Below are 17,392 nucleotides of genomic sequence, written 5' to 3' on the forward strand. Positions count from 1 at the left end.
AAAGGCCACCCCGTATTTTGCCGTGTGTAATGCGCACCCACGCTTCCGTGTGCGTTATACACAGGGTTATCATACCCATTATAATGCACATCCTTGTTTTTCCCTCAGAAATTTGGGTAAAAAAGTATGCGTTATACATGGCGAAAATACGGTAAATTCCTACATAATCTTTTCCAAAGCAGCGTGAATGTAAATACTGGACATGAGAAAAAAATCCACAGATGGGCCAGACCTTTTGCTACTTACCTCAGCAGAGCTGTGGTACTGGATGAAGGCTGCCGAAATGGCGTGGCTGAATGGGTCTCCTGCCTTGGTTGCCATGTCCTGCCTCACAAGAAGAGCCAGATCCACTAACTAGGAGAGGAGAGCAATGAAAATAAAGTCACATAGCTGGAAACGATCATCGATGCCACTGAAGTGGCAAAACTAAAAGCAATACATTCCGAAAGTCATTGATAATGCTGTCTGCCTAAAAATCTGAATTGTGGACAGGGGCGTATGCTTTCATTGACCGGGAAACAGACCGACCCAAGAGGAGAAATGATATATTACGACCTTCCAGCAGAGGGATTCTCAAACCTTATTTCAAAACCACTAAAGAATCATTTTAAAATACAGATTTCTGGCCTCCAAGCCCTAATATCCTAATTCAGTACATCTGCTCTGGAATGTACTCCAGGAATTTACATTTTAAACAAGAACCAAGGGGATGCTGATGCTTGTGGCCTAAGGACCATGCTTTGAGAAACTGTTGGAGGGCATGTATTCTAGACTCGGATTTCTGTGTCCACTGAAGTAGGCTGAACATCTCTGGAAAAGCATTATGAGAAGATCAAAAATCTCTAAACAAGGCAGATAGACGTATACCTAGAATTCAAAGTTGAGAAAAAATATGTAGGGTTTCATTTCTGGTTAGAATAAAGTTGCAAAAACCAGTCACTTTTACCCTAAAACCCACCAGAGCTGAGGATGCAAAGAAACATAACTGAATTAAATCTCAGAAAACTGCAAGACTGTCTTGGGGGAGAAGTGATGGCTGCTCTCAGTCCTGGGAGCGAGGCAGGTGGTGTGAGGACTGGTCGTGGATGGAGAGCGTGTAAGCAGAGAACAGCCACGTATGGACTGACGTGACAGATCTGAACTCTTACCTGTGCCACAGTTTCAGACGCTAAATACGCTAAAATTTCCATAGCAACAACATTGGGTTTTATCTCCATACTGCTGCAGTCCAACCAGTCTCGAAATTTGGAGGCTTTTTTTGCTAGTCATTAAAAAGAACAGGTACAGAAAATTTAATCTTTGAAGTATTTTGATAACACAAATTACTATCACAAAAGAAAAGTATGTCTGTTAAAAACTGCAAATGAAAGATAATGCATACAAAAGGCAATGTTTTTGAAGTTTTATTAGTCTAGGTATTCTAGCCCCAAGAAATCCCTTACGCATTTGCGTCCTTTATTTTGTGTCCATGCTACATGACGAAGTATACTAAGCCACTTAATGATTAGTACTTTTCCCACTGTGTCAGAATAAGTTTTAAATAAACACTGACTATAGCTTATGTTATAACAATAGCCAGAAGAATTACTTGCTTGCCATAACTTTAATTTATTCTTGTGGGAAAAAAAAACCCCTGCAAGATAAAAACCTGTGATGAAAAAAGGAACATACAGAAATTATACTTGTAATACCTTACGAAATGTGTCTCTTGGTGGAATAGGTTCAAGGTTGAGAATTTAGAGTTAAATAGAATAAACTGATATCTGGCCCGCTCTAATACTGTGGTGACATCTTCCTTGTTACAAAGATGTCCAAATTCTTAAGCCTGACTCTCAAAACCATCCAGACTAATTCCAACCTGCCTTTCTATTACTCCCTATTAAAATGTCACCTGGTTTTATGTATCATCCTCTCTGTGTTCACCCCTGTTCTTCTCCCTCTGTGGAACGCACCTGCCCCCTGCCCCCCGCCCACCGCCCATCACTCTTCATTCATATGAATTCTGCTCATATGGGCCAAAGCTATACTTCCCTACTCTAGACATTCACTGAACACCTGCATCATCAGCTATCCTTTCAGGTTTGCTTACAACCTCTCAAATCATATTGTAAGCTCTCCGTGGGCAAACATCACGCATCATGTCTCTGTGTACCTAACAAGTACACAGGGAAGCTTCAGAGTCGAACTAGCTATAGGGCCTTCATTGGAGATCACTAATGTAAGTGGTAACCTAGAGGGAAAAGATTGGCAGTGAAGATTTTATCATGTCTAGAACATGATCATCTTTAAAAAAACCCCACTGATTATTCTTTTGATTAATCTGGTCCCGCAGGTCTATAAAACACTTAACAGTAACTCAAAGCATGATGTTTTGATCCTCATAGATAGAGTCTTCATGGATTCCACATACAGAAGAGTTTCCTTCTAAATAAATCACAGAGGACCTTAAGTCCTGCTATTGAAGCACACATCCAAAGTTGTCAACTATGGCAGAATTATGATGATTCCCCTGAAAGCCATCTCCCTAAAGTAACCAGTCTTCCAAATACTCTCTGACATGCAACATTCCATCTAACTAGTAAGCTGCAGTCGCTCACAAACACTTGTTTAACATCTGTGGAATACTTCTGAAGTTCAAGTTAACAGGCAGCAATTTGGCAAGATCAATAAAACGTACCTTACTCATTTCTCCCTTTGACAGATTGTTAGGAACACAGAAACAGATACTTTGTGACTATGCTCTAAACAATTTATTTTAAAAGTGAGAGCAAGGCTGGCTCTTAGTACCCCATCAGACCTGCTCACTTAAGCAACTGTCTCAGTAGATTTCAAGCACTGAGGACACAGGGACAAGACTCCTGTGTCCACCACTGTATCCCCACCACTGGGAACAGTGCCTGGCATTAGCAGACTCGCAACAAATATTTCTGGAAGAAATGAATGACAGAATGAACAAACAAACAAATGAAAGAGATTTCTTTAATAGAAGGGTAGGCTCCAAACTTTTTTATGCATCAAGAAGAGGCACAGAGGTCCCATTAACCTGCCTGGGCTACTGCTATTCCAGCACCAGGCGAAGACTGCCCGAGCTAAAGTCCCTCCCTGCCACCGGCAGCAGGACTGCTTCAGAGGTGGAACCTTCCAGGGTACTGTTGGTTCTAGAGAAGGAGGCACAGATACCCTGAGTCGTGGTAGTTTGTCCATCAAGAAGTGAGGGGGCATCAGGATGAAGGAGTTCCTTCTCCTTCACCCCCTTCTCAAAACAACAGGAGAGAAGGTAAGCGCGGACACTGATCAACAATTTAAACAGAATGCTGAAGAGAGGTCAAAGTTCTTAGGATTAGCAGCTTTCTCATACTACCCAGGTTTTCAGCCCATGGTGGAATTAAAACAACTTGACATAATAATTTCACATAAAAATTTCAAGTCCGTTAATTCTCATACATTTTTAAATCTTTCTCATCAACAATCACTAGCAGAATTCAAGTTTCTCCCAATTTTCCATTCTGCCCTCCCTGAATAATACCCTATTACTCTAGCTCACCCCCTTCTCATCAGCCTTTCCATTCCTGATCCTTCCCTCAGAGCCGCTGTAGTGCTTAGTCCACTCTGGGGAAGTTCTTGTGCGACTTCAACCTCTTCAAAATCATTGCTCTTCGAGTTATGTGAGAACAGCCTTCCTTGGAAGGCACGGTTTTCCCTGGGGCCTCTCATAGCAGAGGTTTGTTCTCCCCTTCTATACCTATCCTTTGACCAGCTACTGATCGCCAGCCTGTTCATTTCCCCATTCACCAGAGGGCCTGGAGGCCATATATATTCATTCTCTGAGTTCTTCCCACAGGGGAAATATAGAACAAGTAGATAGCAGAACTCTTACCAACAACAGAGCCTAAAAGACAATGGAATCATGTTTTAACAAATAACTAGTAGTCAGTAATTCAGTACCCAAATAAACTAACATTTAAATATGAGGGCAAAATAAAGGCATTTTTAAGACCCCAAAAATGAATGCTTTAACTACTACAGAACTTTGGGAAAAACACAATTAGGCTGAGAAGAAGGCAAGTTTACATACTTATCAACTTAAAAAATCTAAGTCAGGGATGTATATTAAAACATTATGGATAGCAACCACAATAATAGAAATAGAATACATAATACACAAACTGGTTGAGGAAAAGGGAATGAAGAAGATCAATCCAATAGAAAAGGAAGAAGAGCAAACAAAAAAGCGCAGTAAATTTAGAACACAAAATAAGACAGTGTATATAAACCCAGATACATAATTAAATACATATAAAGTAAAATCATCAATTAAATATAAAGAGACTTTCAGGTTGACTAAAAAGAAAACTTAGACATTTGTTTACGAAGTTCACATGTTAAAGAAAAGGTTGAAAGGAAAGGACTGGAAAAAGATTTACCAAATTATAACTAAATTACATGTTTGCAGTTAATACTATTATCAGATTTTAAAAGACTTTCAGGGAAACGACTATCGGACACATAAATATAAAAACAAAAGCCTGGCGAGTCTGACCAGTGTCTGGATTCTACAACTTACCCTCAGCCTATCAGGCTGTAGACCTGGTGTTTTACACGCACCAGTAATCCCAGCGTGTGAGTGCTGTGGTCAACTGTTTAAGAAGGCGTGTCTGTCACAGTTGCTGCGTGCGGGTAGTTTATGGAAGGGGAGGAACGAGGAGCCTACCGCTCTGCCCAGGGCAGGTGTCAGTCCTGAGTGTGCTCACCCACTGGAACCCAGCATTCCCACCCACAGCATTTGGCAGATAAGCAAATTCCCCCACTGCGGCTTTATAATGGAGCACCCATGGGTGCCATACAAAGAAATATTTTTAAACGCCCTACTGACTCTTCTTTAAACAAAAAAAATTAAGCATAGCCTACTATTCATACCACTATTATTTTATAAAAAGGGGGAAATATTAATTTTTAATCTGCTATAGTTTATTACTGAGTTACAAACAAATGGAGTTATTAAAAATCTGACTTTCAAACAAAAGGTGTATTAGAACACTTCAATGACTGTGAAAGAGCGCTTCTGTTCCTTTAAGTGAATTAAATTCAAAATATGATTTTAAAAAATAGTTCAATAACACTAAATGTTACCTTATAAACTGGAGATTTTTCCTTATAAAAGACCTGAATGCCATTTTTAAACCTAAAATTTACAATACAAAAACCTCTCATTTGCTGAAATTGCCATGATCTGAAGTGTCATTTACTTAATGCTTCACAGATGTACGATGCCAAATTGTTAGTCAGACTGCAAAGTATATTTAGTTAGGAAAAAATCTTCCAAAACATGTTTTCCTATATTTTACTGACATTTACATGTGGCGCTATTTGAAATGTGTCATTTATTTGCACTTTATGATCTCTAAATGAAGCTCTCATTTTCTTTTTCCAAATCAAATACATTGTTGTTGCGACCACATAACAGCTTTTCGTTTAAAGACACCATTGTGTGCACAATCCCTCAGACGGGGTCATGTGCCGCTCTGTCAGGTCTTTAACTGGGCTTTTCCTCACACTCACTCTTTGACCTTTCCCCCGAGAGCCTTAGTCATCAGCGAACTGGTGCTGGGAGAGTGTTTCGCTACACAATCGGGCCCACTATTTATCGTGAGCCCTACTGTACTTTTAGCAAGCCCGCGATGCCACGGCGGGGCAGCACGAATTTCACCACTGGTGTTCCAGGAGCACGCGCTAGTGAGTTTGGCTAACAGGCAGAGAACAAAGACGGAAGAGATTCTTCGTATGTATCTCTGCGGTAATGCCAGCATGCACAAATAAAAGAAAAATTTGGTACTTATTACGAATACGTACTAGGGGCTTTTCAATGTCATGACTATACCGAGAGAGTCCATTCCAGGTCAAGTACAATCTGCAACACTAGTGTAAATATGACTAAGCAACTAGAAATTAAAATGGGAGTATTAAGGAAAATGGGATTTTTCTAACTAAAAGTTATGTGATTAATTAACGTGGCTGTCTGTGTATTACTTAACATCCTTTAAAACCCTCACTACTATGAAGTGCAAAACAGGAGAGTGGGGGAAAATCTTTTACAGGCTCCCCAACAAGGCAGAGACTGTTTCTGTAGCAGTTCTAACTACGCATATATTAAACTCACCTAAAGTACTAAACTCACTTAAAGTACAGTAGGGCTCACGATAAATAGTGGGCCCAATTGTGTAGCGAAACACCCTCCCAGCACCAGTTCGCTGATGACTAAGGCTCTCGGGGGAAAGGTCAAAGAGTGAGTGTGAGGAAAAGCCCAGTTAAAGACCTGACAGAGCGGTCTTAAATTTCTAAGGAACAGCGATGTGTCATACTTCACTATTCTGTACACATAATCTCCTAAACACACAACGGGGCAAGTAGAATGCTTACTTACAGAAACTTAATTGTCGGCTTTCACAGAATTCTGCATACTGAGCTGAATCCATAATTCGAGTCTGTCTTTCGGCTCTCTAATAGATAAAAATAAAAAGGCACAAAAATATTTTTAAGGCAAGTAGACTATTACATGTTTTCACAGCCAAAACTGACAATTGAAGTTCCATTCTCCTTTCCTTACTCCAGGTGAACCGACTGGTACTACCCAAAGTACCATGATATATAAAGTTGGAAGTAACTGTAGTTTTGGAGGTTGTTGCTTTTGGAAATAAAGTTTAAAACACCATTTCCACTCCTCTATTACTGTCATTATCGCAGAACAACTAAGGGGTCTCACTTCCCAGATTGCGCACTCCGACGTTTTCTTAACTGTACCATCCTTTTTTTAAAAAAAGAAAACTGTGAGGAGACAATAACAAATTAAACAGAAAAATTGCTACTAACAATTACTGTCCATCTGCCCCAAAGCTGGGATTTTAAAATATTAAACAGGAGTCAACAAATGTGTTCCATACATTTCCCTTCAGTTAGAACATGGAGCCAGAGCTAACAAATCCATATTTTAAATTGCAAAGAAAATAAAGGCAAAGGTAAACACAACACAAATCCTTTAATCTGGGTCCAGGTATGATTCACAGTTTGGTATAGCTTCATTCGTGGGCTTTGGATTCCGTATAGCAGATGTTTGCTGCTTCATTGTCCCACACGAGGTAGGGTAATTATAATTCACCCACAGTTTGGTGGGAAAGAGTGCAACCGCTTCCGCTTCCTTGGCAAGGGAAGCATTTTGAAATGAGACAGGCTGGTACTTCTTGGAATGAGTTTCTGGCCAGTAAAGGAAAAAATTCCCTGAGATGTTAAATTTTTTTCTGCTTGGGAAGAACTTTCAGCAAATTTTCTTTATCACAGTTGTTGGAGGACATAAGTACCACTTATAACATCTGTGGATATTTTTTAAACTAAAATTACTGTTTTTCATTTTGTTTGATTTGGGGGAGTGATCAACTTAATTCCAATGAGTAATGGTACACTAGTTTCAGCTCAATACAGAAAAGTTGTAGAAGGGGTAGTGGGAGGTAAGTTAAAATTTACAAACTACTGTGGTTCCTTCTAAGACCACTGAGTATTTTTCCCTTCTTTCTCTTCCTTGTCTCCCCGCCTCTCTCCCTTCTTTCCCTCCTGATCTCCCCCCTACACTCACAAACACATACATGCACTGACACAACCCTGAAATTCTGTTCGTTTACCCCACGGTTCAGGTATCCTTTTTGAGCATATACGAGTAAATGTTACACACACGTGTACGTTATGTGTGTATATATAGCCTCTTGCGTGTAGATAAGAAACATCATGGTCCTTAAGGATACATTACTGGGTGGATTTTCACGCATTTGGAAGTATTTTCTGATATGTGATTGCATAATGTAGTTCTGTCCTTTTTAAATGTATCCAACACACCCTTTTCTTTTTTTTTGGTTAATAGAAAACATGAAGGATGGGAGAATTTAGTGTTTTGAACATAACAAATTAGTTACTAATATGTTTATTAAAACTTCTTATACTGATAACACTCTGTGATGTATAATTTGTCTGTCTGTCTGAGTTTGACTATAGCAGGAACCTCTCAGGCTTGAATTTCCAGCTTCCAGAAAGTGTCTGACATGGGTAAATAAATAATAAAGCACTCACGAACGAAGAGACGCTCCCATTTTAGTCTACAGTCGGGGCAAACGACTGTCACCATAATGCAGCCAGCCCTCGGTTACCCAGCATCACCGCTGGCCGTCTTTACTGCTCTCCAGCTAGGCGACCTCACCCACCCAACGCGTACCAGACAGAAAGGGCGTAGACAACTACCACAAAGGACAGGAAGTTCCTAACGGGATTCTTAGGACTAACTTTTCCTCTACCAAGTTGAATAATCAAGATTTGACTTATATATATATATGCTTAGATAGTTGATGTTCCCGCACCAAGTATTTCTAGAAATGCAAGTTCGAATCACTTACCCTAAGGTGTTAAGGTTGTGAAGTTGCCAACTTTAACCGAGGTGTGCAGCTACTTGGAAGATTCCGAACTGCAAAGCCTGCCATCTGAGTACATTTAAAAGACACTGAAGGCCTTTAACTTATTACAGCTCGCTTCATTCCTTTCAGACATTCTCTTCAGTGTCTATTCTCTTTTCTTTATCAAGCATCTTGTTTGATTTCAATTCCTCTATCACCTAAGCAGTAACTTTAGACCTCAGAGCTCCATGGAGCTGGCCCTAGGGTGTGCAGGAACCCATTTACTAAGTGCCTCGCACACGGCAAACAGTGCAAAGCAGGTCACACAACAGCAAAGACTGACAGGCGGTACAAAATGATAGCGCACTAGAGCTAGAGGGGAGCTTAAAGTTCTTCATCTTGCTCCAGCCCTCATTTTGAAGGTAAGGAAATAGAAGTTCAGAGAGAACTGATTTTCCAAACACGAGCAAGTCAGAAGTTGAGGACTACTAATTCCTGAGCCAGCCTATTTTCATTATAAAAAGCTGTTTCCAACCTGTAGTACCTTTTACCTCCGATAATTTTCTTTGGAATGCCGCAAACTCCATATATTCTCTTAGTAAAACAAATCATGTAGGCCCTCTAATTAACGTGGTCAAACTGGTCACGAAAGGAAAATGGGGGGGCCTGCTTCGGCAAATCAGGCACAACCTGGGGTTGGTGCTGCGCGGTCTGCGGGTCGCAGCGCATCGGACAGTGCACCGGTGTGCCACAGACAAATCGCAGGCGTGGAGCCCCTTGCTTCTCAACTTCCTGGATGCCACCCAAGGTGGGGTGCAGAACCCTGGGGGCTGGTATCTGGCTACGCGTTGCCTTGTCCATTTACCTTGCGGTGGCATAAAAATATTATCATTTCCTACGTGAGCCACAACCTGAAAAAGCATCCACACTCCTCAGAGTGCGGTCAAGGAAGCTCAGCGTGAAATCAGAGACACAGCCTGGCATGTGAGGATGAGGATGATGCCTCTCTCCCCCCCATGAATTGTTTCACATAACCAAAAGAAAGAGACAAATTCGACCTTATAAAAGGATCAAAATCGTTCAGTATCTGATTGTGTCCTTACACTGTCACCTTAAATCCTGGGAAAGGGAGCAAATACCTAACCTACTAATCTAAAAGCACTAGTCTGATTCGAGATCGGAGCGGTGATCTTGAATGCTGAACAAACGTAGAAACCACACCCCCAACTCACTGTAAATGAGGAAACTGAGGCCCAGGAAGGTGAAAGGGTTTACTTAGGTTGTTGCAGAGGCCACCTGGTAGCCAGGTGGGCACTTGTTTTGCTGGCTGGGACAGTTTGTAATTTAGAGGTTCCCCTACACAAGAGTCAGGTGAGCCTCCCTCCCAACATCCAGCAGACTTTCCCTGACTTTGGACCATTGCACAGCTGTGTTCTTTAGAAACAGTAACTATGTTTTGCTTCTATAATCTCAGTACTGGCCAATGTTTACCTTGGATTTACCTGGGCCTCAGGAAATGTTTGCTGGCTAGCTGAGTGACTGAGCAGATGGACTGATGGATTGAGGCAAAAGAAATGCATATAAATTCTTGTTGTCTGATCTAAAATCAGAAACTGTAATGTCTTCAATCATATCGTATGAATTCCAGAGAGTGTAGGCAGTGTTTTTAAGTCAAAGACCCATAAAAACCAAGACACTGGCCAACTATTAAATAAATTTGGCTTTTATTTCTGTGTTGCCCTAATACCACTTTCCCTTCTGCTCTATTTCAGATGACCCATTCCAATCCACACGAAAATGCACATTGGTTGTCTTTCCTATTCCCGCTACAGTAAAAAAAAGGATCTCTGGAAAGAGATGCCAGGGGTAAAAATCATAACCCTAGTAAGACAGCATAATCGGAACAACAATGCCTACTCTTTACATACAGCAACATTATAAACTTTAAGACAAAGTTTCTAAAACCATAAAAGAATTCTGAGAGCATACAGTTCATAATGTAGAACTTGAGCCCTAAAGATCTAGTCTGAGGTGTGTCACTGAATAATCAAATGACAGCAGGTTCCTCACAGCTTTTATTCACACCGAACACTCAAATCACAAATGTTCCTCTGACCTCAGACAGCCACATGAATAATGTAAGGGTCATCTCGGGATGAGTCACGCTCTTGTATCTGCAGGTCCAGTTCGTCTTCTGCTTCCTCTGCCAGCCCTACCGACCCCTTGGCTTCCTCGGCTATCAGCAGTGCCTGTGAGCACTCACAAAAGCATGCCACGTACTCAGAGGCTTTTCTGAAACGGAATCTCACTATGTTACCACACAGCAAAGTATTACTACCATATAGGGGCATGTGTGGAAAAATTACTTTTGAAAGAATTAGTCCTAAAACTTACCAAACACTCAACAATATTTTAAAAATTAATTGGAATGGCTCTTAAAAATGTAAAGGAGAATAGTAATACTTAAATGTCACTCATCTCACTACCAAGAAGTTACAGCTTTTTCTAGTTACTATGGAACAAACGTAGAAGGCAGAATTCCATGCCAGATGAACTCATCTTTGGGCTTTATGTAAATGAAAACAGGGAAGCAAGTATCTCTACAGATGCAGTACCTGGTATAATTTGCGTGTTTGTTTAATCTTGAACACAGCAGACTCTCAGTATGTATTTGTTAATTTAAATTTTCAGTGAAAAGTTTTGATTTCAATTAATGTGAAGTTGGTTGTGTCTTTGAAAAATAACCTCAGCAGTGACAGTGCCCACTTGCCCCTACATACCCCAGCTTGCGGTGAGAGGCCGGGTCACTTAGGCAGTGTGAGGCTTCGCTCATGCTCCCCACATGCTCTCACTGAAGCAGGTGTAAAGGTTACAGAAGCTAAGTGCTGGCATGTCTCTTGGCAGCTTCTCGAGACATATGACATTTTTCTTCAGCAATACAGAATCACAAAACTTTTAAACCAAGATGAAAGTTTATCTTCTCTCACTTCCACCTCCAATTTTTTTTAAAATCTTATTTTGATTACTCTTAGAAGTCTTACCTTTGAAATGCGAAGTCCTTTCTGCATGGACAAGGCAAAATGGCAATGGTAACCTCCCAACTTTCATGTTAGACAGAAACTGGTTTCTGACCTTGAAAACTCCAGATGGAGTGGTGGGCAGCAGCACCCAGCAACCGGCAGCACGTGAACTGTGGGATGGCATGCGTGTTCGTGTATGCTGTGGTCCCCTGGCAGAAGGGTACTAACAGATCGGCGATCTTGAATGCTGAACGAACTTAGAACACTCAATGTAAATGAGGAAACTGAGGCCCAGAAAGGTGAAAGGGTTTACTTAGGTTGTTGCAGAGGCCACCTGGTAGCCAGGTGGGCACTTGTTTTGCTGGCTGGGTCAGTGTGTAATTTAGAGGTTGCCCTACGCAAGAGTCAGGTGAGCCTCCCTCCCAACATCCAGCAGCCTTTCCCTGACTTTGTGACCACTGCACAGCTCCCCGTTTTGAGGCCTGGGGTACTGCAACAGGTTCCTAGCTGGCTTTTCCCAAATTTGTAACTCTCCCTACCCATCTGGGTACAACTTCAAATAAAAACAGAGAAAAGGCCTTGGCACACAGCAAGGCCCTCTTCCGTCCCCACGCCACTCTACTCTCTGCATCATAAACTGACGTGAATGGCTCTCAGCTAATCACTGCATCAACCTCCAGCTCCACTGCCTGGTTTGCAAATGCAGACACCAGCTGGCCCATTCTGTGTAGGCAGACATTATTCTCACTAAAATGTGACATATTCTTGCTGTCTTCATGTCCTCCTTTGTCACATCCCTCATTGCTGCCCGCTGCCCCACCTTCATTAGTGAGCTGGCCATTCCCTCCCCCATCCGCAGGGCAATCTACGGGATTCCCTTTCAGGGTAAGTGCCACATCCTCTAGAAAGTTCTCCCTGAAGATCCCATGGGTGCCATTATTTCTCCTGTCTGGAACATATTTGTCCTTCTGGACAGTATTACTCTCCTGCACGTTTCTGCGTGTGCTACTTTTGTCTCTCCTAAAAAAATGACAGCTGTGAGAACTATAAACCGAAAAAGAAATGTGTGAATTAGAATGTATGTACTTCGATCCCATTTCTGTTTAAACAGACACACCACACGTGAATGTGCAAACGTCGAGAAGCACATACATTGTACTTTTAACAGTATTCATCTCTGGGGGTAGCACTCTAGGAAACTTACTTTTGCAGAACAAATCAAGAGGCAGAAAATCACCAGAAAAGCATAGGCTTGGGTAGATGTTCACAGAGAGAAAAAATATAAATAATGATTATGTTACCGCAATATTTAGGGAGTCCGCTCAGAGTCTTGATTGATGTGATCTTCAAACCAAAAGTTTAAGTTTGATCCAGAATTTTCTCTGAATTATTTAATTGAATAAAAATACAGTATATTGTCTATTTTGTAGCCTAAACAGTAAAGGTTCTCATTAGTGCTAATTTGTTCTCCCAGAGTGATTTTCATGATACACCGATTTTATGTGTCTAAGGCACTGAGAATGCGTTAGAGTGGTCGGTCACTGTGTGTCTAAGGCACTGAGCATGCATTAGAGTGGTCGGTCACTGTGTGTCTAAGGCACTGAGAATGCGTTAGAGTGGTCGGTCACTGTGTGTCTAAGGCACTGAGCATGCATTAGAGTGGTCGGTCACTGTGTGTCTAAGGCACTGAGAATGCATTAGAGTGGTCGTCACTGTGTGTCTAAGGCACTGAGCATGCATTAGAGTGGTCGGTCACTGTATGTCTAAGGCACTGAGCATGCATTAGAGTGGTCGGTCACTGTGTGTCCAAGGTACTGAGAATGCATTAGAGTGGTCGGTCATTGTGTGTCTAAGGCACTGAGAATGCATTAGAGTGGTCGGTCACTGTGTGTCTAAGGCACTGAGAATGCATTAGAGTGGTCGGTCACTGTGTGTCCAAGGTACTGAGAATGCATTAGAGTGGTCGGTCACTGTGTGTCTAAGGCACTGAGCATGCATTAGAGTGGTCGTCACTGTGTGTCTAAGGCACTGAGCATGCATTAGAGTGGTCGTCACTGTGTGTCTAAGGCACTGAGCATGCATTAGAGTGGTCGTCACTGTGTGTCTAAGGCACTGAGCATGCATTAGAGTGGTCGTCACTGTGTGTCTAAGGCACTGAGCATGCATTAGAGTGGTCGTCACTGTGTGTCTAAGGCACTGAGCATGCATTAGAGTGGTCGTCACTGTGTGTCTAAGGCACTGAGAATGCATTAGAGTGGTCGGCCACTGTGTGTCTAAGGTACTGAGAATGCATTAGAGTGGTCGGTCACATGAAGTTTCCTAAAGAAACAGCTGTAGAGTCTAGGAGAACATTCAAGGGATTTAAAAGGTATTTTGTGCTAAAAATAAGTGAGTAATTCTCAGCAAGTACAAAGCATCAGTGATTAAGAAATACACAAAAGGGTATCTGTGAAATTAGTTCATAACAGAGGTGTTTCAAACTATTGGATTTTTTGGTCTATATTAATCAAATGTGACTATGGAAGTTTTTGTCTTTTAAATTATCAAGAATGAGCATAAATTGGTTGTGTAGGGAAAACAGTAGTGATTAAAATAAAAATAGTACATTTAAAATTGGATTAATATCTGTTTAAAATTTAAAATATGAATTTACTAAGCTAGCAGTGGGGAAAACTACATGCAATAAGATGTTTCCTGTCCTGGGATAAAATGTGTGCTCAGAAAAGTATCATTGTTTTCAATGACCTGGTGTCATACCATCTAATGCAATGTTCAGTCATAAACCCTCAGGTGGCGTCAGCACTAATTTTTATTAACACTTACCTGACACTGTAAACATGCTCCGCAATAATCAAGCAGGTAAATAATATAAAAAGCAACGTAAGTTTCTGCCCAAACTAGTTCTTTAATGCAACAGAAGGCTGACATCTTTTTTATTTTCCTAATTGAGGATGCTGTAACCCTTTTTTTGTGGTTTTGATTTGGCTGTATATCTGAAAGTGAACATCTTAGGTCAGTATGTGTAAGCTCTTTAGGTATTTGAATAACATTCCTAAAAATTCTCCTAAGGTTATGTAATACCCAGATGAGCTCAGATGGCTTGAGAGTCTAGCAAATAATCAAAGGGTACAGTTAAATTAGGGTAAAACTTCACAACACTGCCTGAAACATATGTATATAAAGCCACTATTACACAAAATTCACTTTATACTTCCTTTTTACTTTTGAATTAGACCTGCAGACCTTTCCATTTTGTTTTAGCCAAGACCAAATTCCATATCCAATGGAGGCTGGCTTCACTTAGATAGTGGGAAGGTCCGGCACCTTTAAAACAGAATTCTGTAAAAGGGGGGCCTGTGGGTGCAGCCTGGACGGCCCGGACCACCCTCTTGAAGGATGTGTGGCCTCTGCACAGGACAAGGCAGGGCCCCACCTGGAATCCCTCTGTGTTGCTACCATGTGGTCCATCAGGATTTTTTCAATACGGATTTTTTTCCTTTGAAAATACATTTTTTATCTTAGATTACTTCAGCAATTAATTCCCTTAAGCCAGTTCCATCAGCTCTACTTCTAAAATACATCTGGAATAAGCCACTTTCGGCACCTTCCCCCTCCACTGCTACCACTCTGGTCCGAGCCATCATTACCACCACTGCCCTGGACTTCTGAAATGACCTCCTAGGGGTCTTCCTGCCCCCGCTCTTCCTCTTCTGCTACCCGACTCCTGCCAGTCTGTTCACCACACTCCGGCTACCACGTCTTTTAAAAGATGAAGATTGAATCATAGCATTCAGGATCAAAACTTCCAATAGTGTCTCCTCACATGTATGACAAAGCCCCCAATCCTCAGAATGGCCCACGAAGCCCCACGTAATCTATGATCTGGTGCCCAGTTATCAATCTGAGCTCATCTTTCTCCCCCTCTCTCACTCACTCCACTCCAGCTGCACTGGTCTATCCTTACGTTTCTTGAAAATGTCGAATGCTTTCCTACCCCAGGGCCTTTGCATTTGCCATACCTCTGTCCAGAATATCTTGATCCCACATCACTGTCTGGCTTGTTCCCCCACTTCCTTCAGGGCTCTGTTCAAAGGTCACTTTTTCAGAGGAGCTTTTTATGATTACTTTATATAAAATAGCAACTCCCCCCAAATCACTCTCCATCCATGCCCTGCTTCATTTTTCTTCACAGCTCTACTATCTGCCACAATAACATTATGTGTTTATCCGTTCATTGTCTATTTCTGTCCGAGTCGAATCTGGGCTCCTCGAAGGCAGAGACTATGTCCACGCTACTTACTGCTAAGTCCCCAAAGCCTTTACAGAGCTTCTCACACAGCGTGCATTTCGTAAGTACTGGTGGCACGAGCCCACTGACTTTCCCTACATCCTATCCACAGAAAAGTGAACGCCTCTAAGGCGGGGTTCCGAAATCCTGACAGCACTGACGTTCTGGGCTGAAGGATTCTTGTGGTGGGACTGTCCTGAGCACTGCGCTGAAATGCGGAGCAGCACAGCATCCCTGAGCTCTACCCATGGGATGCCGACGGCCTCTGCCCACTAGTCCCTGTGTTGTGAAAACCAAAAATGTCTCCAATGTCCCCTGGCGGGGGTGCATGGGGTGTAAAATCATGCCCAAAGGAGAACCATGAATCTAAGGGGAAGGGGACCCACACTGGGTGGCTCCATGCTATGTGCCAGGTGCCGTGCCTTGTCCTTCACATTCTCTCTTTTAATTCTTCCAGATAAGATCCAGTTGAAGGAAAATAATGCAGATATGATTTCTGTTTTTAAAATGAAGCAGCTATGGCTCAGATATATTAGGTAACTTGTCTCAGGCTGCTAACAAGTAAGGTGTGCTGTGACATGACACCAGGCATGTCTGGCTGCAAAGTCTATGCTCTTTTTACTCTGAACCCTCATAAATGAAAGTGTCAAAAGCAGAGACAATTAGATAGAGGCCAGGGAAGGGGACTCAGAGCCCCTCAACTTTACTTCTCCTTTGAAAGGTATTTCTCAATGAAACACCAAAAAACTCCAGGACAAACTTGGAAAACCACGGGGCTATCCATGCTGCCTGCCCTTGAAGGACAAGCACTGTGCCTCTCTTTCCATCTGGTTTCCAAACAGAGGCCATTTCACAGGAGACTCACAGTATAACCGCGATACTGAAGGAACAACTAATCCCCACACATTAGTCAGAGTGACCTTTAAAAATGCAATCACGGCGTGCCATTTCTATCAAATCCTCCCTTGGTTCCGATAGCACGGTCTGTTGCAAAAAATGACAGGCTTATCTGTGGAGCACGTATGAAAGAGTGCTCCTGACTCGTGGCCCGCAACAGATGCTGCTACTTCCAACCCTCCTGAGCCAGTATCATAAAACTTGCCCTCACCTCTCATCGGAACCCTACCCCCATCTGAAAGCTGTGCCATTGCTGCCAGAAATGCTTAGGGTGTAGAGATAACTGGCTCCAGGGTGGATCAGAATGACCAGTTTACAGCCTTCATTACCTATAATTTATGTTGATGGTTTCAACCTCTCAGTTTATAAAATATTAAAAAAATTGGCTTTTCATATATTGAACCTTAAGTATTCTAAGAAGGTATCCTAGTAAGATGGCTATATTATTCATTTAGAAATGTTCAACTGAAGGAAAATACAGCTGTATACAAACTCTGAAAAAGATGGGGATGTCAAAAAAATGTTTAACAGTAAATCTGAATCACACATGCTTTAAAAATCTCAAAGGAAGAAAGACGAAATTATGAAAAGATGAACAATGAAGACTATTACATTACGCACCGCTGAAGAAATGAAGTCACCAGTCTAGAAAAAATTCTCAAGGGAATATATTAGAAAGGAAAAAATAGGCTTTTACAACTGGACACCATCTGAGTTAAGATTAGAAACAAAACAAACCAAATTAAATTGTTTATTCC

General features: G+C 41.7%; 1 protein-coding gene across 9 annotated transcripts in view; it reads right to left on the bottom strand.

Moving 5' to 3' along the window:
- The window catches only part of SUPT3H (SPT3 homolog, SAGA and STAGA complex component), a 439,117-nt gene that overhangs the window by 95,611 nt on the left and 326,114 nt on the right, over positions 1–17,392 (bottom strand). For all 9 annotated transcript variants that reach the window (XM_045192983.3, XM_045192984.3, XM_045192985.3 and 6 more), the window contains 3 exons: positions 6,422–6,497; positions 1,149–1,261; positions 247–354 (listed from right to left, as the gene is read on the bottom strand). In XM_045192983.3, the coding sequence (XP_045048918.1) occupies positions 247–354; positions 1,149–1,261; positions 6,422–6,497 (297 nt within the window). The remainder of the gene's footprint in view (positions 1–246; positions 355–1,148; positions 1,262–6,421; positions 6,498–17,392) is intronic.

This window comes from Desmodus rotundus, chromosome 11, assembly GCF_022682495.2.
Source record: "Desmodus rotundus isolate HL8 chromosome 11, HLdesRot8A.1, whole genome shotgun sequence".
Classification (NCBI taxonomy): Eukaryota; Metazoa; Chordata; class Mammalia; order Chiroptera; family Phyllostomidae; genus Desmodus; species Desmodus rotundus.